Source organism: Pungitius pungitius, chromosome 7 (assembly GCF_949316345.1).
Source record: "Pungitius pungitius chromosome 7, fPunPun2.1, whole genome shotgun sequence".
NCBI lineage: Eukaryota > Metazoa > Chordata > Actinopteri > Perciformes > Gasterosteidae > Pungitius > Pungitius pungitius.
In genome coordinates this window covers 4,433,622-4,456,792 of record NC_084906.1, presented here as the reverse complement: position 1 = coordinate 4,456,792, position 23,171 = coordinate 4,433,622, and the positions used below count along the sequence as shown (strand labels likewise).

Here is a 23,171-nt window from a genome sequence, read left to right as displayed (position 1 = left end):
ACTGAGGTATAAAGATGTAAAAACTATAAAATAATATAATACACACTTGATCTCAATGGGGCCTCAGACACTGCACCTCGAAGGAGGTGGGCTGATACTTGGTCTTCCTCCCGCACGTGTCTGGACGGATCCTGCATTTAGGAGCACACAAGCTACAGATGCCTTGAAATGCAGGAGATCCATCTGATCCAGACCAGACATTTGTAGAGGTGCTAGGCATCCACAGTGGTCAAATCCAAGAAGTAGAAGAACACTGATGTACCACCTTTTGTTTTTGCATCTGTGAGGATCTGCTCCTCCCATATGCCATGTGGATCACTGAAATGTCCAAGCAGCGTGTGACAGTGATGTTTTGAGCATTGCTGACAACAGAGCAAGCTCCTCTTCCTGAGAAAATGAGATCATTCCAATACAATCAGTAATACAATAGTGACGTATAATTCGGCCGTTCACGAGAACTGACCGAGAAACGCATATCACGTAAGTAAGCATTAGCATAACTCATCTATATGGCAACCTTGTTATTAAAGTAATACTTTGTGCCTGGTGGTTTCATGTCGTCTGCATGGCATAGCACTGTGACAACACAAGGACGAAGGCATTTAAGATGCGCTTCTTTGTAGTCCATCTTCGGGTAAATTGTTGTTTCGCCGCCGCTGACGTCACTACCATGCGTCTCCCGTCGCATCATAACTACGTGACGTAGCTTAGTGGACGTGGAGTCGCTTCCTAGAGTTACCTGCACCTGCCAGCATAGCTAACATCAACTTTCGTTTTCCCCGTGGGCTGTCTTACCTCAGCTCAACAACTCGGTTCCTTACAGACTGCTCCCCTCCGATGAGAAGGAAGGATAGTGACAAACAAGTTCTCTTTTGGATACCAGAAAGGTGAGGAAACTTTGCGTTATTAAAGTTAGCAATAGCAAGTTAGCTATTGTTGGTTATTTAAGGCTCATTTGATGTTGTTTGCTAAACTGCCCCGCTCAGTGACGTGGCACTTAACGTTACCTACAACACACACACACACACACACACACACACCTGTGGACGTTTGTGGAATGACCAGGGGTGAAAGTAGTTTTTATTTCTTGGTGGTAAATTATCACTTACTACTATATTGTTTTTTATTACCCTCCTCTTCCTTTTCTGGCTTCCTGAAGCATAATTCCTTACCGGTACGGCGTACCGGCCAGTACCGGCTTACTTTCACCACTGGCAATGACATTTAAGCTCGACTATCACGTGCAACAAACTGATGCGTCCCCTCCATTAAGTGTTTTTTGTGCGTTGTTGTTTTTCTAGATGAGCTGCCAGGGTGATCAAACCGCTGCGTTGAGGGTTTTGGTGACCGGAGGGTCCGGCTTGGTGGGCCGAGCCATACAACATGTGGTCAAAGAGGAGGAAGGCGGGGGCAAGGAGGGGGAAGAGTGGATTTTTCTGTCCTCCAAAGATGCCAATCTAATGTGAGAGACTACGTCCTCCAGCTGCTACCATAATGCGATACGCTTGTCTTGGTACATGCACAAAGTACAAAGTGGAGCGGCACTGTTCACTATGGAATGCCGTTTTATTCCAAATTGAATAAATAGATAAATAAATGAAATATGCATTGGAAATACATTGTGAAATAAATAAATGAGGCAAAAATAGATAAATATTAAATACATTTAATCATTTCATGGTACTTTTATTTCACTCTCACGTCCCTTAGCCAGCCTTTTTTTGCACACGGCTTTGTTGTCTGTTCTGAATGTGAGAGATAGCCACGCCCCCTGATTTGCATATAAGAACATGAAATGAAATGAAATACAGTGCCATTATGAAATACAATGCCATTATAAAATAAAGTGGCATTCCATAGTTCACATGCTGTGTCTTTGTGGCCTCTATTCAGGAGCATGGAGGAGACAAGGGCAGTGTTTGAGAAATTCCGGCCAACCCACGTCATTCACCTGGCTGCTATGGTTGGGGGGCTTTTCAAGAACATAAAATACAACCTGGACTTTTGGGTATGAGGAAGTCTCGCTTCTGCTGTCACTGGCTTACACATTAGAACAGATGTTTGGAATGGTGTTTGACATGTGCGTGTTTAAGAAGAATCTGTGGTATTTTTATATTGCTATTAACTGGTGTGTCTGTCTCCTCCAGAGAAACAATATCTACATCAATGACAACGTGCTGCAGGCTGCCCATGAATTTTCCGTGGTCAAAGTTGTTTCCTGCCTGTCCACCTGCATCTTTCCTGATAAGACCAAATACCCCATTGATGAGACAATGGTAGAAGCCCTGCATGTGTCATCTTAGCTGGCATTAGTACATTTGTAAATGACAACTAACTTTACTTTCTTTTTATAAGATCCATAATGGTCCACCTCATGAGTCAAACTTCGGTTATGCCTATGCAAAGCGAATGATTGACGTCCATAACAGGTGGGAAATTGTAGTTTTGTGCTAGTGAATTCACAATGTTAAATGAGTAATAATTGTCTGTAAAATGATCTGTGTATATATGTGTGTGTTTCACAGGGCATATTTCAAGCAGCATGGGTGTTGCTATACAGCGGTAATTCCCACTAATGTGTTTGGTCCCCATGACAACTTCAGCATTGAAGATGGTCATGTGCTGCCAGGCCTCATACACAAAGCGTACATTGCTCAAAGTACGTCCCATTCTTTTAGACAATCTAACATTTCTATATTGACAAAACACCAATACAAAATATCTCTTTATGGGGGACTGTGGCTCAGTGCTTGAGCTGGCTGACCAATTCTTTGTACTGTACAAGCGCCATACAATTCAATTAACGATAGATTCATATACATTGTTTACTTTTTTTCTTCTTGGTGCATGATTAGAGGAGGGTAAGCCCCTGGTGGTCTGGGGATCCGGCACTCCCAGAAGGCAGTTCATCTACTCTCTGGACCTGGCTCGTCTCTTTCTGTGGGTCTTGAGAGAGTATCCAGAGGTCGATCCAATCATTCTTTCTGGTGAGTGCTCATACGCGGCATATGCACAGTGAAGGCTGAATGACGTTCAAAGTGCTGATGTCTGGTTTGTGTCCACTGGTTCCAGTTGGAGAGGAGGATGAAGTGTCCATCAAAGAAGCAGCAGAAGCAGTTGTGCAAGCACTGGACTTTAAAGGAGAGGTGGTGGTATCCTTCTGATCGTGCTTTTTATTGCGGTGTTCAACATATTGGTTCACGATCTAGACTTCAGGGAGTTCCAAGTTAAGGTTTTTTGTATACCTCGGTCAACAACTCTTGGCAAACTATTTAGGTTCCATTTTTTAGGAGTGATGCGCGCACCGTAAGAGTGCTGGTGGGTGGTTCTCGTTGCACATTGATTACAAAACCCTTCTTTTTGCGGCATTGAAATATAATTTATTTTTGCACTCACCATAATTTTATAATTGTTACTATAGTCCATCAGATAGTACAATCAATTTGGTTATTCAAAAAATATATCTACATGAGTTCTGTGAACTTACCTTGACCTTTGACCTATAGTTTGATACCAGTAAATCTGACGGCCAGTTCAAAAAGACAGCCAGCAATGAAAAGTTGCGCCGCTACAAGCCGGACTTCACCTTCACACCCTTCAAACAAGGTGGGACGGACTTCTGCTGGTTAGATACGTTAGTGCAGACATTCAAAATAATTGCTGGGAAATACAGTGTCTGTATTGCTGCCTGCCTGATTCTTCCAGCTCTTTCTTACAGCTTTGAAGGAAACCTGCGATTGGTTTGTGGCCAACTATGAATTGTCCCGGAAGTGAAAATTCTTGCCAAGGAGTCTGTACCGTCAGTAGTTGGATTTTCCCGCTTTGTTGGAATAGAAGCTGAGTAGAGAAGACGGCGATGAAGAGGTCCACGAAAGCCAAGGAGGACAGATGTTCTGGATAGATGGTTTTAAGAATTGTTGAGTTACTGATTTGGACAGACCCTCAGTTAAAGTCTGTTACTGGTTTTTTTAGAGTATATGGAGAAATCCTGCGTCTACTGGTGTATTTCTCTTTGTGCGGTTATTCATTGGAGTTGTTAAAGTGGTGCAACTTTGAAATCTGGTTTGGGCAAAATGTTATATTTACCATAAATCATCTTCAGCATTTGAATTGCTTATTTAGCTTGAAGTCACTGTTTAATCAAGGCGTTAGTGATGAGATACAATTCAATCAGTATTTAGTGTAATTGAGTTTTTCCACACGTTTAGGATAACTCATTTTCATAACATGCACTTTTCCTAGATTTTACATTTTAAACTTTTGTGGGGGAGAGATTTAGATAACATGAGACTCCTCTGCTGCTGCTCAGTGCATGTTTTTTGATTAACTAAAGGGAAGCAGAATTTTAGTTCAGAAAAAGCACTTTGCAACAGGAACACACTAGAAGGTTTTGCAGGGTACTGTTTAAGTAGAGGCTTGGTTATTTTCAGTCAGCATATTGGCACAATACATGTTTTATTACTGTGTCTGGCCTAAATCATTAAGCGGTCTTTCATAATGAGGATACTTTAAGGTGTCCCTCTTTTACAAGAAAATAAACAGCAATTGAATCCAGCTTTTCGGACTAAAAGTATTTTTTGAATAGACATACAGATGGAACACAAAGAAATAATTTATTAACTTAAAAATGAACATTAGGAAAAATTTGCAATGACAACACTACATCAGTAGAATGTTGTTTTGCAGAGAATACCCTGTAGCAACGTACAGACTGAGGACAGTTAAAACATGGCCCTGAAAAGATCTAAAACATCTGTGGTGTTAAAAAAAAGAAAGAAAAAAAAGGTCTCATTTGACAACATAGGAGGTGTGCCCCCCTTCGTGGAATCTGCAGTACTCCTGTCCTGGCACTGCTCTCTTCTTACACGCCTTCCCGGTTTTCGTGACCCCATTGCACAGCTGACGGGCTGATAGAGAGCTGCAGCACAAGAGAAAAGGGAAATCATGATCCGTTTGCTAATGTGCAGCACGGGACTCAATGCATTTTTTTTTTCTGCCTCGAGTTTGTTGAAATGATCAGAAAATGCCGACCTGTTGCTGACTAGCGACGGGGTCGGGCTTGCACTTCGAGAGTCATTTGCAAAATCCTGAGAGCTGTTCACAGCCTCAAAAATACCGCCGAGGTTTCTCGGGAGGATATTAGCAACCAGAGCCTATGAAATAAAAACCAGCTGCGTGATGGCTCGTCTCTAATAGTTACTACTTACAGGTACTGTAAACAGATCTTCAGTCATCCCTCACGTTAGATTTGCTCCCCGCAGAATTAACTGTCCGGGGAGTGGAGTGATTCGAGCTGCCGACTATCGCCATGAACCTGGACTCTGGCACTGGATTCCTGTGACGGGGAGACACTGCAGAGATCCCGAGGTTACCTGTACAAAAAGACAAAAGGAATACTTTTCATTTTGTGAAGGAAACTTTAGTTTTTCCTCACATTATTTGTAGAAGATTTTGCTTTTTAGGTACAATATAAATGTCAAACCTGATATAAAGCTGTCTTGAATCGAAAGGTCATCCTGCTCTGCAAAGCAATCATTGTCGTCCCTGATAAAATAAACAGACAACAGCACTAAACAAGATGTTGCGTTGTCCAGCTGACAATAAACCAAAACATTTTATAGACAAAAGAATTAAATCAATTGTTTTGATTTAATAACGTGTTGCCGCCCCAGCCTGCAGCAGCTTATCATGAACTCCGCGGACCCACTTCTGCGGCGTAGAGGACTGCGGAAACGAGTCCTTTAGTGGCTTCACTGTGTCACTCGGGGCCAGTGACAACGGGGAGGCCCGCTTTCCTCTGATCTGGATGCATTTGCACAACAGACTCACAAACCAGTGACCTGCAGAGATGGAAGAAATAAACAAAACGTTGTAACACATTCATGAGAAACTTGAAGACGTTGTGGTGGCCTCTTGACGGTTGGTACCCAGAGAGAGGAGGAGCAGCAGCAGGCTGAGTCCGGGGAGATCCAGCGCCGGCTGCTGGTTGACTTCCGCCACTGCATTAAGAGGCACGCTGAGCAGCAGCATGGCTCGAGAGAAAGCGGAGCAACGCAGGAACGTCAGCAGGGCCGCACACATGACAAAGTAGCCCGTGTGTGCCACGCAGGTCCACATGGCAGTGAGGCTCAAACCTGATATCAAAAGGAAAATTAGATAATACACGTGTGCTCAATGGCAAACGTGGGCCCTGCACGGTGGGTGTCACGTCTCACCTGCCCAGCTAAGGTAGCCCTGGATCATGTGGAGCCGCTGCTCAATGCGGCTCTGCATGTTGTCCAAGAAGTGCAGCGTGGCCCCCAGGGTGTGGTTCATGCGCTCCAGTTTACTCATCAGGTCAGCGTAGTACTGCGAGGTCTGATCCTGGTACTGCAGAAACTCTGACATACTGTGGTCTGATCAGCCACGTGCACAAGGGAAGGGAAGACAAATGGGAGACATCCCTGATTTTCAACGGCAAGTTCGATTTAAAATTGAGCGATGGATATAGATTTGATTACCGATTTTTTGGTGGATGTCCTGAGCTTGGTGTCGGACATCTGCGAGGTCCCTTACAATTGCCTTGTGGCTGTCCTGCACCTCGGACCCTTGGGTCTGCAGATGTTCACTCACATTCTCTAAGACCGGCCAGGAAAGGAATACATCTCAATGCAATACTGCAGGGTGCGACAATGCGGAATACTCTTCGGTGTCCAGTCCATGCAGGCCCTCACCCATTCTCTTTGTAATGCTCTGAATGAGCTGCGCTACCAGTTGCTGTCCAGAGGCGATCAGGGCTTTCTCCTGGCCCAGGCGCTCCAGGTTGTCCTTCAGAGAACTCTCCATTTGGCCCTGGCCCTCGTACAGCTTCCCCTGCTGGGCCTGCAGGGCGCTGTGACCGTCCAGCAGCTTGTCCAGGGAGGATGCGGTCAGCTCCTTCAGCTCCAGCTGGCCCTCCTGTCAGAAAACCCCACAAACAGCTCTTCCACCCTCCTCCTCTTGCATCCCGCGCACACAACGGTGACGAGGCCGTAGGGGGACCAAGGGGGAAGCCTACCTTCAGGTGTGTCATTGCTGCCAGTTGGCTCGTTGCCGTGGTGATGAGAGCGTTCACAGTTTGCTCCGCCCGCCGCCGGAAGAGCTGCTGCCGCGTCGCGTAGCAGACCGAGCGCGCCCTGTTGCTCACTATGTGGTAGGCATTCCACGTGTCTGGGTCCATGTCGGCCGTGCACTCCTTGATGGTCTGAAACACCAGAGTGTGAGACAGCGCCACCGAGACCCAAAACTACACGACTTTGATCCCAAAATGTAACTAGAACTTCATATCTTACCATTTGCTCCGTACACGGGTAGGTGTGGCGCCCCTCGGTCTCGGCCTGGCAGTTGAACAGTACGACTCCGAGCTTCGCGAGCTGCTCCTCTGGGAGGCTTTCACAACTCGCCTTCAGCTGGGCGACCACCTACACACGAGCACGGTGCGTTATCACAACATCAGGGGGGGGGGGGGGGGGAAGACCAGCGGAGGTGTACTGAAGTGACAAAGTTCTGAGCACTGCCGCCATTCTACGAAAACCTCCACTGCAGTGTTTGTTTACCCTGTAATGACAGCTGTCTAATGGGCTCAGCTCTATCTGCTTTGACTCGGCCAAAAAACCCTCGTCGACGGTCTTCATCTCAAACCGGGCATCCTTAGCTAGAAGTGTCGGGACTTCTGCTGCCGGTGCTGCTGGCGGTTGCGTTGCGGCTGCTGGAGGCGTCTCCTTTCCTTTCAGCCACTCAAACAACCCGTTGACTGCAGGACACTGGCAGGCCAGCATGCACATCAGCAGGAAGTACAGGTGGTGGATCGGGAGATGGGCCATGTCTGAAAGCGGATCACAATAAGAATGAATCATCGGTGTAACCCCTGAATGGAAAGATGGAATAATAAATGGCCACAACTCATCGGGACTTTGTAGTAGTTGTTGAACTTTATCTATTTCATTTAACTTGTCGGGCCATATAAAATTACTCAATCGGGAATCAGGAAACGTTTATTGCCATAATATGTACGGTTATTAACTAGCTTTTCAGAAGTCTCTGCAACATAGCAGAGGTAATTGTTTGTGGAGAGGTTGCCATGTCACATTTTAACAAGGTCGCCAGATGGCGGTAGAAACCGGGCAAATGTGTTTGAAAGATTCAAAATGTGCAGCCTTATAGATGTAGTTTAAATGTTTGTATGCATGCATGCATGTATCTGCATTTATGTGACCTTGCAGGGCCATACAGAATGAGCGCAAGTGCAGGGGTTCTGACAACATTCAGAACTTTCATTCAGAATTAAGACCACAGAGAGGCTTTGCCCGGGCATGTCTGCCTTGCTGTACCGGTGCTCCAATACAGCCCAATCTACATTACAAATGACAAAATAAATTTGACAATAAACTGATTTAAAACAAATCACTTAAAATATACTTTTAAATGAACACGTCCGACTTTCCGCGGAGCACATCACAATTCCTTCTTCAATATGCAAATTAACAAATGCGATAGACCATATGCGAGTGACATCATTTAAATCAATTACCTTGCTTTCTATGCACGCTGGATTAAAGGCAGCCTTCAAACACTGCTACAAATCATGTGCCTGCACCAGCTCCTTGATGCTGCTGTCTCCCGCTCACAGCTGATCGCAATGAGAGGTGATATTTTTGGGCCAATTCCACACCGCGCACCTCGCGGATGAATAAAGACAACGAAACAGCCAATGAGATTAGACTAATTTGGGGGACGGGCGGTCACGGGGTGTACTAGATTTGGTTGGCGGAGTTGCCGCCCACCTGGTGCAGCAGCGCAGGAATAAAAAACGAGCCCACAGTTCACTGGAGTCTCCGGATGTTCCCGGTGCTAACGACGCCGGAGAAAGTTAAAGTAAACGTGACATTTCATATACGTCGGCCATTTCGGAAAAACTGCAGGTGAATGAATACCCATAGAGCCAGCGTTATTGTCAGCCGTTGTTATTCACAACATCGCGTTGATGTAACTCCGTGTTATTTTATGGTTGTCCAGACAACAAGCAACGCTTGCATTGTATTTGTATCCGTGGTGGATTATGTTATCGCTAGCTAACGTTACATGTTGCATCGGGGTGGGCTTGCTGCTATTGTTTTTTTTAGACAAAGGATTTTAACATTTTATTGAGTACTTTTACGACCCCCACGTTACTGCCGAAATGTATGCTAGCAACAGCACTGCATCAGACATGCTAGCGGCTAATTAGCATCCTCGCAGCGTGGCTTTCTACCACCGTCGAGCTAGCTGGGCTAAAGTGCAACAACAATGGACGAGTCTGGTATCAAGAAGCAGAACTGGGACGTGAAGGAGACAGAGTTATTTTTAGAAATCCTCAAGGAGCTGGACATGAAGAAATGCTTAGACGGCAGGAAAGTGAGAAACAACAAGCTCTTCAAGGTGGCACACCGGAGAATGACAGCCGCCGGTTATCACAGATCTGTGGACCAACTGAAGTTTCGCTGGAAACTTCTCAAAAGTGCGTATTACAAGTGTAAAAGAGAACCCGAATCTCCGGCGCCGACCAAAATACAGGGCTGGTGGCGTTACGAGGAGACCATGGTCGCTATCATGGAGTCCAGACACCCACTGCTGGCGGAAGGAGTCCACTGTGACAGGAATGACGAAGTGGCGGAAGACTCGGACGGAGACTCATCGATGCCGCACTGGCCGCAGCCATGCCCGGACAAGTCCACCCAGAACCTGGGGCTTATTGTAGGGGTGATGCCGTGGATGCGACGTCATCTTCTCATTGGACGATAACCGTGATTTCAAGCCTTAATTGTGTTGAATAGATGCATGCAATCAATTAACTTCATGGTCACTTTGAATCTTTAAAGGGTGATGCTGAAGGGATCTGACTAATGGTCTTCCCGCCCTATTTATATCAATACGAGTAGTACGAAGAGGAAAAGCTTTTATTATCCATTAGAACAGGTGATCTAATTGAGAAATCCGCTTCAAATTCCACATACTTTAGATATGTAATTAACATTGTCTCTCCAACATTCAGCAGTCAAAGTTGTTATTTATACATTTTCTGTCATTTAATAACATGATCTCTTTGCATGTTGTAGATTGCTGTGATTTGTTTCTTGGTCGCTGCCAATGAATCTGAGTGTCATTGTTTTGGCATATCACAAGAATGCACGTAATAACTTCCTTACCTGGTGATTTATTCAAAATGTTTGTTAGATTTGACAAACAGTCCAAAACCAAAAGATATCAGCTATAACTTTGCTCGATTATCAAAACACTGACTGTATAATTTTTTTAAGGATCTAATATCCTTTTAACTAATTATGTACAACGGCATTGTAGCGTATATGTAATAGTGTGTGATACCCTTCTTACTGTAGGAAACGTCGTGATTGCATTGATTTACAGGTTATCATGTGATTGACACCCATGTGATTTACACCCATGTATTTAACCGACGGGGAAATCTATTATGTAGCCTGTTGTAAAAGTCACCAACCAATTTTTTTCTGTCCTTTTCCTCAGATCAAAATGGACCCTGAGATAGACTCTCAGCTGAAGATTGGTTTCATCGGTGCAGGGAACATGGCTTTTGGCATCGCAAAGGGCATCTTGTCTGGTGAGGAGAGCGAGACTCAATTAGACAAAGCTTCTATATAACGTTAAGTTGACCGTCTCTCGTGTGTTCCCGTTCTAGGAAATGTTCTTTCTGTAAACGTCAAAGTGAGCGCACCCTCCTCCAGGAACCTGGGCCGCTTTCAGGTACTTTTTCCCTTTACCTGTTCTGCTCCGTCCCGTGGGTGTCAAGTTTTTGTTTTACGTGTGCAAATTACACAGTAATGTTCAAGGTAGTGATTTGCGTGCATAAATTAATAGAACGGACAATTCTGTTGATTTGCTACCAAATAGATTTACAGACAATGTCTCGGTAAAGCTTTGAGTTAATAATATTCCCATCATTGATTCAGCTATAAAGTGAAAGATTACAATTCTAATCTGTATCATGCCTTGTGATGTTTACAAATTATTTGTTTTTTATGATCAACAGGGCAAAAAAAAGTTTTTCAGTTCACTATCATCACAACCCATCTCATTTCCCAAGAGCACAAGGTGACATTTTAAGTGGCCATAATCAGTCCATCATCAAAATATATCCGATTTACAATAAAGCACAGAAAAGCAGCAAGTCAAAAGCAGATTATGTTTTCCCTTGTTAAATAACTTCCAATTGATTTTCAGTCAGTCAACATTTGACTAAGCATTTGCTATTTGAATTGCTTCACAGAGCGGCATGTATCCACCGGATAGCTGCAACAAATCATAGCGGACCAGTATTGCTGAAACAAGCATGAGACTGTACTTGTAAGGAAGAAAAAAACATGTTAATTATACAAGCAATGTAATGTATGTGAATAAATAATGACTCAATTCAGTATTTGCAGGCACCTCATTGTCCTTTAAAAAAAATCTCTGGTCCGCAACCTTTTTTACCTCACGGACATTAGAAGCCCCATCAATTACATGACACTAATTTGACCTGAATTAATGTGGGATCGAGAATGGGATGCACCCTAACGTATTTCAATGCCGGGGTCCAGTTTGCATGTTGACATGTATTTTCTTTGTCATGTAAAACGAGGTGAACTGTTACTCTTCCTGACCCCTTCACACACTCCACTTTGTACATGCTGGTGGACATATGGTTCAATAACTATAACAACCCTCTCTTTGGCTTTCAGGAGCTCGGGGTTACCGTCACTCACTCCAACACAGAGGTGGTGTGTGGGTCAGACGTGGTCTTTGTGGCGGTCAAGCCTCACCTGGTTGCACCAGTTCTCAATGAGATCTCAGTGCACGTAACTGACCGACACATTATTGTGTCTGTTGCAGCAGGCGTTACACTGGCAACATTGGAGGAGGTGAGAGCCCTGGTGTCATGGTTTCTAAACAGAATTGTGGTTTTGGGGTGATATAAAAATGAATAATATGTATATTTGCTCTTTATAATTCCCAGCTCCTGCCGTCAAATTCAGTGGCCATCAGGCTGATGCCAAACCTCCCATGTTTGGTTCAGGAGGGGGCTCTCCTGTTTTCACGGGGATCCCATGCAAAGCAGGAGGATGCAGCTCTGATTTGCTCTCTGCTGCACCACTGCGGTTTGGTGGAGGAGGGGCCCGAGGCCTGGATTGACATCCACACTGGACTGAGCGGGAGCGGTGTCGCTTTTGTGAGTGTCCCAGGAGTGTATGTTTTTGTTTAGAAGGAAGTATTTGAAGAATGTCACCAAGCAATTACACAATTACAAAGTTAATTTGAATTGATGGTTAGATTCAAGCTTAAAGGGTACCACAGTGTTTCTTTTTCCCCACTCTTACCCGCGCTTTCATTGTCACCATGAATCTTAGATCTACTCTCACTGTCAATGTACATTACCTTGTAAATCAAAGGGCCTTCGTGGTATAACGACATGTGACGTCACAGGTTTTTGCTACATTAGATGCTGCATGCGGCGCCCACACAGAGGATATAGAAAATAAGCTGACATGATGTTGAATTTACTGTGCAGTAATACACAGCATCAACACACGCGTGTTTTTGTGAGTTAATATTTGCAGCAACTTTGATTCTGATGCACGTGATCCCTCTCTACAGGTTTATCTCTTTGCTGAAGCGCTAGCAGAAGGAGCTGTTAAAATGGGTATGCCAAGTGCTCTGGCACACAGCATCGCATCCCAAACTGTCCTGGTCAGTTTAGCTGTGCTATTTGATATTTGTAACAAAACAGTTTTTTTGTTCGCCAGCAGAATATTTTAAGTTGCAATATCGTTGATCCATCTGTTGCAGGGTGCTGGGAGATTGTTACGAGAGTCTGGGAAGCATCCAGCTCAGCTCCGCGCTGAGGTCTGCACCCCAGGGGGGACAACCATCTACGGGCTGCACACCCTGGAACAGGGTGGTGTGAGGGCGTCCACCATGAGCGCTGTGGAAGCTGCCACAGAGAGAGCCAGGGAGCTGGGCCAAAAGTCAGCAGCAGGATCCAGGAAATGACGGCGGCTGTTTGCCTTTTAATAACTACTCAATGGACCTTATTCTAGCCCACGGAAAACAAAGCCTGAGCAGGACCTGTCACTTTGTTGTTTTAAATTTTGTTAAAACAAGTGCAGTTCATACTTCTTTATTTCATCTGTAATGTCTTTGTGCGGAGGGATTTATTATGAAGAAAAAGTTGGCTAAATTGTTGACACTGACAAGTAAATTATTTGAACATGACCTTGAGCTTTCTTTTGAAGGATTGGTTACTTTAGCGTGTGCATATTGAAGGCCATCGAGTGAGTTTGAATGCACAGTGATGTTGTGGAGTGATCTACAGAGGCTCTATCAGGCGGGTCCATATCAATTTCCCATTATTTTTTTGAACAGGGTTTTGGTCTGGTGTGGTTTAACTGATCCATTGTGGGCATTTCATAGACTGTACTTAGGAAGTTCCTGGCTGAGGTTTCCTTTGTCCCCGAGGACACTAACCAAGGAGCCCGGGTTGGTCCGCTCCACACGCCCCATCTGGTCGGCGAGTGTCCGCTGTGCACGTTGCCCGCCGGCAGCACGTTAACATCGAGCAGGATGAATGACTGGAGTATAAGGGTCTACAGTTAATGATGAAGGATTCCACATCAGGAGAACAGTGTTGTTGGATCACGGTTACGTCGCTGCACCAGCTGCTGATGGGGTAGAAGCAGATTCCTCCACCCTTCGTCTTGCCGCAGAGCTCAGTGTCGCGGTCCATTCTGAGCAGCTTGAAGCCCGCCAGCTGGAGCGCGGAGTCCGGTATCGATCCACAGATCCGCCGTGAAGCACAAAACTGAGGATGTAGGAAAGTCTGTCTCTATTAAATAAGGTAAAATCGGTTAAATGACTAGACTTTTTACTTGTGATTAATTCCACAATCACCTGGCTGTGCATCTGTCCCAGGTGTACTTAAAATCCAGTTTCTAGGTTTGTGTATATCACAAAGCTGAGAAATACTGTGTGTTTTATAAAGTGTACTAGGCCAAGCTACCCACTAATATATCTATTAAATAAAATTAGCTTCAGCTTTTAACAGCTGCAGCATTTAAGTGATGTATAAATGCATAATTATTTGTAATATTTATGTATTTTTAAATTCGTTTAAAATTATTCTAAACTCGTTTAGAATTTTGCCACTTTACTACCTAGTTTAATATGAAAGGAAATGAGTACACACGTACACACGTATGTCAGAAACAACACAGCAATGCTTGTCATACTGGAACATGGGTTGAGTGGTAATTCAAGATCTTGACATGCTTCACTCCATTAGTAATGCTACAAATAGATAACATAATTTTGTTGATTGGGTGTTAAGAATGCATGGGACTTTGAAACATTGATGATTCATACTTCCTCCCTCCCCCATCCTAGGATCACACACTCCTTGCTGCTCCTTGCTTTCTTTGCTTCCTCCTCGTTGTCACTCACTGGTTTGAGAAACACGCGTTTTATCCGCCGGCCTGGTCCCAAACCAACGAGACTAACCAGCACAGCAGTAAGTAACGTTAACGCTGACTGACACTCAACTATTCAGTCTGGGGATTAATGTTACCCCTCACGTATGAGACATTTTCAGGAATGAATGAATATTTAGCGGTGTTCAGTCAGCGGGGACCCTGCGTGTGTTAGCCGAGGCTAGCACAGGGCTAGCTAGCTGAATGGGGTAGCTGGCTAATGCTAACGCGCACCAGGACGGTTGTCACGCCGGGTTTAGTGGTCGGTCCTCTACAATGACATCTTACCCAAACGGTTTAATGAATAATACGGGCTTTGATGCGGTGTACACCGTTGTCTAGGTGCCCTCTTTAAGGCTAACTGTGACAGCCGGCAGTGTCGCATCCTAGCTAGGACATCCCACAAGAGGAGAGGTGGCTAACGGCGTTAGCTCATGTTACGGTTAGCACGGCACACCTCTGGATGATGCTAGCGTGTTAACGTTAAACATCTTGCACGACAGGTTTTTCTTGATTTAAAGAAGAATATGATAAAATAAAGTGACATATAGTGGAATGCTGTGCTAGTTTCTAGGTGTTCAGTCTTCAGACCTTAATGAATCTCAGCTGTTTAAAAAAAAATGAAATTATGTTAACGTTAATCCTCGAAAGAGGCTGTGGATATTGTATTGAAACCCTCCGGTAAATGTATACAAGAGTACCGTTTTATTAATTGTATCCATCCTTGCTGAGGTGTCCTTGAGCAAAAGCACTGAACCAAACCCTTCATTGAGTGTTGCTGACCATGCAATGGACCTCATTGTAAACTGCACTTAATGCATCCGTTGTTTTACACCTTGCGAGTAAAGTAAATGCCATTTGAGAGCTTCAGCCACATTGGTTATTTGAGTTGACTTCCCCAAAGTTATTACAGTATGTGTTACTGCACTGATTTAGATAGAGGGGGAAATCTCAGATTCTAAATGTGTTACTGTATTTATTATCATCCATGTAAAGACCAAAATTAACACGTTATCCATCCCATGTTTACGTATATATTCATCCAAAGTCTGATATGAGTCATGGAGCTCAATTGTTGTCGATAAACCATTTGAAACTTTCGTTGAGTTACACAGGCCGAGATGCTCTTTTTGTTTAGGTTAACACAGGTTTATTCCCACAAATACTGATCTACCTGCTGCTGGTAGCTACATAGAGCACCAAATGACACACAAAATAAATATTGCCAGACAATCAAAAGGATAATAAGACAAGTTCTGGGTAATGAAATTGTGCCACAGAAAAGTCAAAGTAGGAGAAAAGCAGATGAAGGGCGGGTAAAGCTCTGCGAGGAATTCAATTTGTTCTTTTTATGTTATTGCTCAATATTGGAGTCTCAGATTCAGCGAGTAATAAGCCGAGTATTTTCCATTATCAGCGTCATCCAAGACTACAGGCGCAACCCTTTGAGGCTGTTTCATGTTGAGGAATTTATTTAAAGACCTAACGCGTCGCTCCACCTTGCATTCAGAATTTGACATGTGAGTTTTGCTAATGAAATTGAACTTTAGCGAGTTGGAGATCTGGTTTATTTAGAGTTAAACCTTTTTGTTGACGTTCCGTAGTTTCGCAAGATGGTGATTGTTAAATTTCTTTTTCAATTGCTTGCGGTTAACTGGATGAAAAGAACGCGTTGAGCATTTGACGTTGAGTAGTAGTTTAAGCTCAACACTTTTGTCCAGGAAGGTGAGTTGAGAGTCTGGATAATTTTTCCTATGAAACAAAAGGAATACTTTATCCGTATGGGGATATGGGGGTAAAGTATTCCTTCAAGCAGGAAATGCCTTTCCAAAATGTTGCAAAAATCCATTTCACTAGTGTATTAGTATTCATCGATTTGTATTACAACCTCATGGTGAAACATTAAAGGAATGCATTTCCTGTATTGTCACAGAATAATGTAACGTGAACTGCATTCACGCTTGCACGATGTGTGAAAACGTCAACACCTGCTGAATTCATTAGTTGGCTTGCACGTATATGTGTGTCTTTCACAGATCCAACGGGGAGTGGGATTTAAATCCTTTTACCTAATTGGATGCCTCGTTACTATTTGGCCTTGGATTCATTACAAACTTTTTTGCATGTTCTCATGTCACTTTGTCAAGATGTATCCAGTATCTTGTTTCTTTACTAAGAGCGATTTACTACAGGAAACTGGCTTAAAGTTAAGTGTTGGTTCGACATGTGTAGCAATTAAATGTTACACACATACTTGATTATAGTCTTTTCTTAATAAGCACTCTGTGCTTCTCAAAGTCTTATTTACAAAAGTGAATTACTTGTGTGTTTAGGAAATTATGTTGTAGCAGAAAAACTAACTAGCATTTTGGCTACAATTGGCCAACTTCACATCCAACTGGTGTTTCAACTGCACAGAATCAACAACAGTGTTGATTCTCTATCATATGCTGTGGAGGTTAGATGATGGGAGCATAGCTCTACGAGATGGAGCAGAACCAGTTTCTCTTCTGCAGCACAATTTGTGGCTGCTAAAGACTCTTGACAAACCCGAAGGAGTAGATTACATTCACTAAAGGTCTGTAGTTCATCTGCATGGGTTTCCTCTCTTCTCCTGCATGCTCCTTGCTTTTCCCTGGGACTGATTCATAGACTCTGTTCTGTTCAACTCGATGAACTTATTTGTTTGCAGCGCTGAGTCTATCCAATCAGTCCCTTTGCGTGTTCCTGCGTCTCTCCAACTAATGCAACAGTCTGTGCTTGTTATTCTCTCTATTTCCCCTGCAACGGATCAAAGATGATGACTAAGAAGATCCCCCAGTGCTCTGCACTGGATCGGTCGGAGCTTGATCAGCCTCCCAGTCGTGGTCAAGTGGACCGCTCTGCTAATGCAGCGCCAGGGTGTAAGAGCAAGGCCGAGTGCCCTCAAAGCCACGGGGAGGGCGCGTCGTCGTCCCCGGAGAGCACCAACGTGAACGGGGAAGGAAAGCGCAGCGGGAAGAGCCGCCGCCGCAAGAAACGCTCGTCCAACGCCGCCGGTCGCCCCGATGAGAAGGTTGACGTGAAGGTCAAGAATGAAGAGAAGCCAGACAAAAGGAGCAGCCATCCACGACCCGGCCCCCCCGCCGAGCTGGTGGGCCTGCAGTCCGAGTGTGCTAGCGTTTGGTTGGATCGCAGCGCCTACGAGCGGGCCGAGAGCCTCTACCAGGGCTGGTTGGCGAGCTTCTCTGATGGGGCCGCCAAGTCCAACCGGTTGTCCGCAGCCCCGGGTAAAAACTCCCAATCTGCTGCGGCCCCATCTTCGCCGGGATCGCTGTGCCGCCACGGCGACCGCGTGGCCTGCCATCATGTCGTCCAGGCCGCGAGGGTGAACAAGGCCGTTCCGAAGTCCCTTGACCTCCCGGCACTGCCGAAGCGCTCCGCTGCGTCCAGGACACCGGATGAAGGATATCAGTCTTTAGCCCCGACACCGGTCATCCAGCCGGCATCCGTTTCGCCGACCAATCGTCAGTCAATTAACGGGCTGCCCCGCCTCCCGGTGGAGCTGCTCAGAGACGTGTGGCTGGATAAGCAGCTCTACGACCGCGCCGAGGCAGCCTTCTACCAGAACCTCTACGGTAACAACTCCTCCAAACGATCCAGCTGCACCTCCACGTGCAGAAGTACCGACCACCCGCAACGACTCGAGGAGGAGGAGGAGGAGGGGGAGGAAGATGGCGAACTGGCGCCGGAGGAGGAAAAACTGGTTGCCCCACAGGGCAAAGCGGAAGTCTTTCACGCTCTGCTTCCTATTCAAGAGGAGGAAGAGGAACCATCTGAGGTCCCGGAGAACGCCGAAATGCCGCCAGCCGGGGTCCGCCACTTTGTTCACCCAGACAGCGAGCGGGTTTGGCTGGATAAGTGGCGGTATGACGCTGCAGAGAGCCGTTTCCATGGTCACAGTGAGAGTGGAGCTGTGGTGGGGAAGAAGGGCCGGAGGCCAGAAGCCGCCTCCACCGCCCCACTGAGGGACAAGTATGAGCCAAGAGGGAGAAGGGAGTTCTCCAGATTATTTTTTATATTTCATTCTTCTTTGTTACCATGGGTTTCCCTTCTTTTGCCTTTTGTGAACGTTTTTCTTTTATACTCCTTGTTATTTCATCCATCTTTGTTCACTCATTTCATATTTCTTTCAGTCTGTTTGAAATCGTTCCGTTAGACTAGTTTGTATGAACCATTGTTGCCAACTTCATCCAAAGTTTCTTTTTATACAGTTTTGTTGGAAGTTTAAATATTTTATAGCTGTTGCATTATTGTGAATAGCAGTATATTTGAACTAGTGATTATTATGTTAAAGAATCCCTGACTACCTCTGTCCTGTTCACCGGTCCCTCTCTCCTCCCCCCTTGCTCTCTCCTCTGTAGCAACATGACTTCCGTGGACTTTTTGGCCAAGGAGAAGATCTGGTTTGACAAACCTCGCTATGACGAGGCCGAGCGGCGCTTCTACGAACACCCCAACGGCTGCTCCCAAGCGGCGCAGGTAGACGCCGCCTCAGAGGTTCTCTGTGAGATCGCTCAGATCATTTGATGAGCCCGTCGTCCCGTTGGTGTTTATCTTTCACCAGGACCAACAATATGCTCCCAGCAATTTAGTGTGTATTGCAATCAATTCACAATGATTGTTTTATTGTGTAGTTGACCTTGTTTTATTGTTTAATACAAATTACATACGATATCAGAAAGATATGTTTGCCAGATATTGATGGAATCTGGCTTCTTGCTGCAGTCGATCCATTGCACATAAACGCCATGTGAATAGAGGGAGATTCACAACGCTGTAATCATCTGACACAGCACGGATCAAATTGACACTATTCAGGATAAACTTTCATAATTCATATATGTGGCAACCATTAATTGAAATAATATTTCACATTGAATTTGTAAAGGATGAATATCACTTTCTAAACCTTTTTATTTAAGGATGTCGGGGGGAACACCATTCTGCAGGACATTGCCCGAGCCAGGGAGAACATCCAGAAGTCTCTAGCAGGAGTAAGCATGTGTTCTGTGCAGGATCCGTCATCCCATTGCTTCCACTTTCCCTCCGATACGCTACATGTAGCCTGAGCCATGCACATAGCACGTTGCTTTAAGGCTAACAGGACATGTGTTAAGATAAGAGCCACTTTATTTCATCAATGGTGACCATTTGATTTGGAAGTCTGTATTCATTCACGTGGTGGTAAAAGGATTTAATGTGCCACTATTTCATATTGACTGAACATTACAAGTATCACTATTGCTTACTATTGTATGCAGAAATTTGATCAAAAGTAAATCTTTTTTTCATTGCTCAGCAGGTATAGTGATGTATATGAGCAAGACGGTTAAATTATTTCAGGCAACCACGAGACCAACCAACTCGTCGTTCCATGTGTTAGTGGTCGAGGAAATGCATCTAACGCATGCGATTGTTTCGTAGACCTTTCAAAACTGCTGGTTACAAAGAAAGTCCTGTAGACTTGGTGTTATCCTACACCCACATGTATGTAATGTACTTGTGTTGCTTTCTGTGTCTTTGCAGAGCATCAGTGCATCAGCTGATCAAGGAGAAATCATCTGTCGCATCAAGAGCCTGGAGCTGGAGAACCACAGCTTACACAAAGGTGGGTCATTCTCTAAAGCTGGTTTAGTTACAGGCTACTCCAACAGTTTATTTTCCAACCAGCAGAAGAGGCCAAGTCTTTAAATTTGACAAACTATATGTTTGAGGTACACTATCATGACATTTCAAAAGTGTGCTATGTTATAGAATGACTTTGTGCCTGTCAGTCAAATAATTTTACTTTTTAGCACCAAGTTGGTTTACATTTGTACAATGCTAGCTCTTTTATCATTTTAGAATGTTAGGAATAAATAAAATACTTCGTGCTCATCAATTGATGTGTATATTTTTTATTCATACACATTGACTGTGCAATTGCTTTAGTGGTGGAGGACTTGAGGGCCGCTCTTTCCAAACTGGATTGTCGAGTGTCTCTTCTGGAGAAGTCTCCTGCAGCGGTGACCCCCGCTGCTCCAGCAGCGTACACCAACGTGAGTTCATCCAGACGGCTTTACCTCATGCCTCAGGGGTATTCTATCTCCAGTGTGTCACCGGCTGGGTTACCTCCATTCAGGGCACTGCTGTGCAGCAGAAGACCAGCGCCCCAGTGAAAGACGACGACGACGAGGAGGAGGAGGACGACGACATCGACTTGTTTGGCAGTGATGATGATGATGAAGAGGCGGCACAACTCAAAGAAAAGAGGTTGAAAGAGTACGCAGAGAAGAAGGCCAAGAAACCTGGCATCATCGCCAAGTCCTCCATCTTATTGGATGTCAAACCTGTAAGTCTACACACTCAATGTGCCCTACAAAACTAGATCCACAAGAATGGCAACAGCAGTTCTGATATAAATTGCACTGAATCTACTTTTTAGTATTTGCTTTTGCTTTTTGTGAGTTTGCTAATGACTGTGCTTGTTGTTTTGCCGCCCTGCCTTGGTCAGTGGGACGATGAGACGGACATGGTGAAGCTGGAGGAGTGTGTGCGCTCGGTGGTGGCGGACGGCCTGCTATGGGGCACGTCCAAACTGGTTCCTGTGGGCTACGGCATCAAGAAGCTCCAGATTGCATGTGTGGTGGAGGACGACAAGGTGGGAACCGACTTGTTGGAGGAAGAAATCACCAAGTTTGAAGACTATGTAAGTACTCCTGCAAAGGTCAAACATTGTGGTTACTACCAATCTTTTAGAATGTCTTTGAACATGTTTGTAGTCAACATTGAGATGCCTAACCCAAGTAATCCACTGGCACTCATTGACCCAATGGAGGCAGTGACTGAGATTGTCATTTACCACGCTGTTAAATTGTGTTTCACCATCAGTCACTAACATTTTGTCTCAATGCAAAAACACCACAAGCTACAGCCTCCAAAATAAACACATAAAACCTGAGCATTCAAACTTTCATGGAGGTATTTATTGCATTACATCTATCCTGATTTTCTTAATAAAATTTTGTCTGACTGCTGTCAGCAAATTACTTTCCTCTTGTGATTGAGCTGAGTTTGTAGTTCACACAGAAACGGCACTAAAATATCTCCTTCTTGCTCCGTTTCAGATCCAGAGCGTCGACGTAGCAGCTTTCAACAAGATCTGATTCCAGAGTGTCTCTCTGTCCTTCGTCATGCCTTGTTTCTCTGATTGTGTCAACAGTTAATGCTATTAATAAAACAAACTCTTGCACTGAAGCTATCATCTCATTATTTGGTGTTCTTTGGTGACCTGAGATTTCCCCAAAATGACAAACTTACTTAAATTCCACTTACTTCAACAAATGAAAGTGAGAAGTCTCCTTCCATTTGGTTCCTGCAATCTAAAGGTGTCACAAAAAGGCAAACTGCTGCCCATCCAAACAAACTTTGTTCTACAAAATGAGAAATGTAGCAAGCAAGGCCAGATCCTTTATCAAATTTGATCAGAATCACATGAATCCACTGATGTTAACAGGGGAATGAGGCTGAAATAATATTAACCTACTGTTCAGTTAGACCTTTTAGAAGATCAAATTAATCCAATTCTGGATTTTTTTGGTTTCCATCTTTTCACACTTGAATGAACTGAAGTAAGATATGCAGGACAAAGACTTAAACAACAAAGTATGGTCAAGCTTACACTAAACATTAAATTAAACAAACAGTGACACTGAATCATCGTGAGTTCTGGTGTCTCTAGTGGAATTAAAGCTGACCTTCCTGATCCACATTTGGGATTTGATTCTCTCTCCTCAAGGTGCCGTGTGTCAAACGTGTTTATTTCTTCCGGGATTTATTCTCCACTCAGCTGAGGAGGACCCTCAGACTGGTTTAGCTCCATAGGGGAGTCGGTATGGATCCTCTCAATTCACACGCGGACATCAGCACACCTGTCGAAAAAAGTGAAATAAGGATCACAGCATAAAAGTAGTGAAATCAACTATTATTAGATTAAATTATTAGAAATGCCATTATATGACTTTACTTCACTTGCAATTCTATTATAACGGTATGGAACGGTTGTGGATTCCAGCCTGAGAATCTATGAGAGTTGAGGTTGGATTCAAAAGCATCAACAGGTGTGTGGTGGAACAGTGCAGGGAGATAGCAGGAAGGCTGAAGTGTGGAGGATCCTCAGTTGAAACCTGCTCTCTCAGAAGGAGGGTTTGGTTGCAGTCAGGGCTTCAAACTGTAAACTTTGAAACAGTTTTGAGGTTTAGTAAACAATCCCAAGGTCTAATATGAGAAACAGACACATTGAGGCATGTGCTTGAATAGCACAAGGGACCAACTGAAGGGCTGCAGGCTCCAACCTGCTGTCTGAGGTTGTGGGTTCATGCCCCCTTCATGCAGACATCACTTCTGCTTTGAAAGAGTTTTGAGGTTTGAGTAGCAGTCTCAAGGTTAAATACGAGAAACAAAGGGCTTATTAAAGTGTGGTGAAGTAGCACATCGGAAGAGCTGCTGACATAAGCCCCTGCACTGCTCTTGAAGGTTGTGGGTACAAGCCCAGATGTGGAAATAGCATTTAAAAGAGTTTTAAAGTTTAACTCACATGCTCAAGGTTAAATAGGA

The 23,171-nt window shown here is 44.5% G+C and overlaps 4 protein-coding genes across 10 annotated transcripts; 3 read left to right on the top strand and 1 right to left on the bottom strand.

The window, feature by feature from the left end:
- Positions 1-689: 689 nt before the first annotated feature.
- On the top strand, positions 690-4,554 carry LOC119217265 (GDP-L-fucose synthase-like). The gene is made up of 10 exons (XM_037470780.2): positions 690-887; positions 1,302-1,462; positions 1,894-2,008; positions 2,148-2,276; positions 2,356-2,429; positions 2,526-2,659; positions 2,856-2,987; positions 3,073-3,152; positions 3,507-3,606; positions 3,719-4,554. Exons 2-10 carry the CDS (start codon positions 1,302-1,304, stop codon positions 3,772-3,774), a joined length of 981 nt encoding a protein of 326 aa, XP_037326677.2. The 5' UTR covers positions 690-887; the 3' UTR covers positions 3,775-4,554.
- Positions 4,555-4,601: 47 nt separating this feature from the next.
- bmb (brambleberry) lies at positions 4,602-8,687 on the bottom strand. Its single transcript, XM_037470774.2, has 13 exons — positions 8,549-8,687; positions 7,575-7,843; positions 7,311-7,439; positions 7,037-7,222; positions 6,714-6,936; positions 6,501-6,617; positions 6,216-6,395; positions 5,928-6,134; positions 5,708-5,840; positions 5,483-5,544; positions 5,242-5,372; positions 5,032-5,153; positions 4,602-4,918 (listed from the first exon to the last, which is right to left on the bottom strand). The coding sequence occupies exons 2-13, from the start codon at positions 7,839-7,841 to the stop codon at positions 4,789-4,791; spliced, it is 1,887 nt and encodes a 628-aa protein (XP_037326671.2). The 5' UTR covers positions 7,842-7,843; positions 8,549-8,687; the 3' UTR covers positions 4,602-4,788.
- A 123-nt stretch (positions 8,688-8,810) lies between these two features.
- On the top strand, positions 8,811-13,284 carry pycr3 (pyrroline-5-carboxylate reductase 3). Of its 3 annotated transcripts, none has more exons than XM_037470778.2 (7): positions 8,811-8,939; positions 10,540-10,633; positions 10,712-10,776; positions 11,754-11,933; positions 12,029-12,241; positions 12,667-12,759; positions 12,859-13,284. In XM_037470778.2, exons 2-7 carry the CDS (start codon positions 10,546-10,548, stop codon positions 13,060-13,062), a joined length of 843 nt encoding a protein of 280 aa, XP_037326675.2. In that variant the 5' UTR covers positions 8,811-8,939; positions 10,540-10,545; the 3' UTR covers positions 13,063-13,284. The 3 variants fall into 3 exon arrangements, with proteins under 3 accessions (XP_037326675.2, XP_037326674.2, XP_037326676.2); XM_037470777.2 differs by lacking the exon at positions 8,811-8,939 and adding an exon at positions 8,946-9,750; XM_037470779.2 differs by lacking the exon at positions 8,811-8,939 and adding an exon at positions 9,385-9,514.
- A 227-nt stretch (positions 13,285-13,511) lies between these two features.
- On the top strand, positions 13,512-21,812 carry eef1db (eukaryotic translation elongation factor 1 delta b (guanine nucleotide exchange protein)). 5 transcript variants are annotated; one of them, XM_062563622.1, is made up of 11 exons: positions 13,512-13,906; positions 14,452-14,575; positions 16,201-16,259; positions 17,332-18,548; positions 18,938-19,055; positions 19,499-19,570; positions 20,103-20,184; positions 20,508-20,614; positions 20,698-20,907; positions 21,070-21,264; positions 21,683-21,812. In XM_062563622.1, exons 4-11 carry the CDS (start codon positions 17,332-17,334, stop codon positions 21,719-21,721), a joined length of 2,040 nt encoding a protein of 679 aa, XP_062419606.1. In that variant the 5' UTR covers positions 13,512-13,906; positions 14,452-14,575; positions 16,201-16,259; the 3' UTR covers positions 21,722-21,812. The 5 variants fall into 5 exon arrangements, with proteins under 5 accessions (XP_062419606.1, XP_037326667.2, XP_037326670.2 ...); XM_037470770.2 differs by lacking the exon at positions 13,512-13,906 and having other exon boundaries at positions 14,347-14,575; XM_037470773.2 differs by lacking the exons at positions 13,512-13,906; positions 17,332-18,548 and having other exon boundaries at positions 14,421-14,575.
- Positions 21,813-23,171: the final 1,359 nt, after the last annotated feature.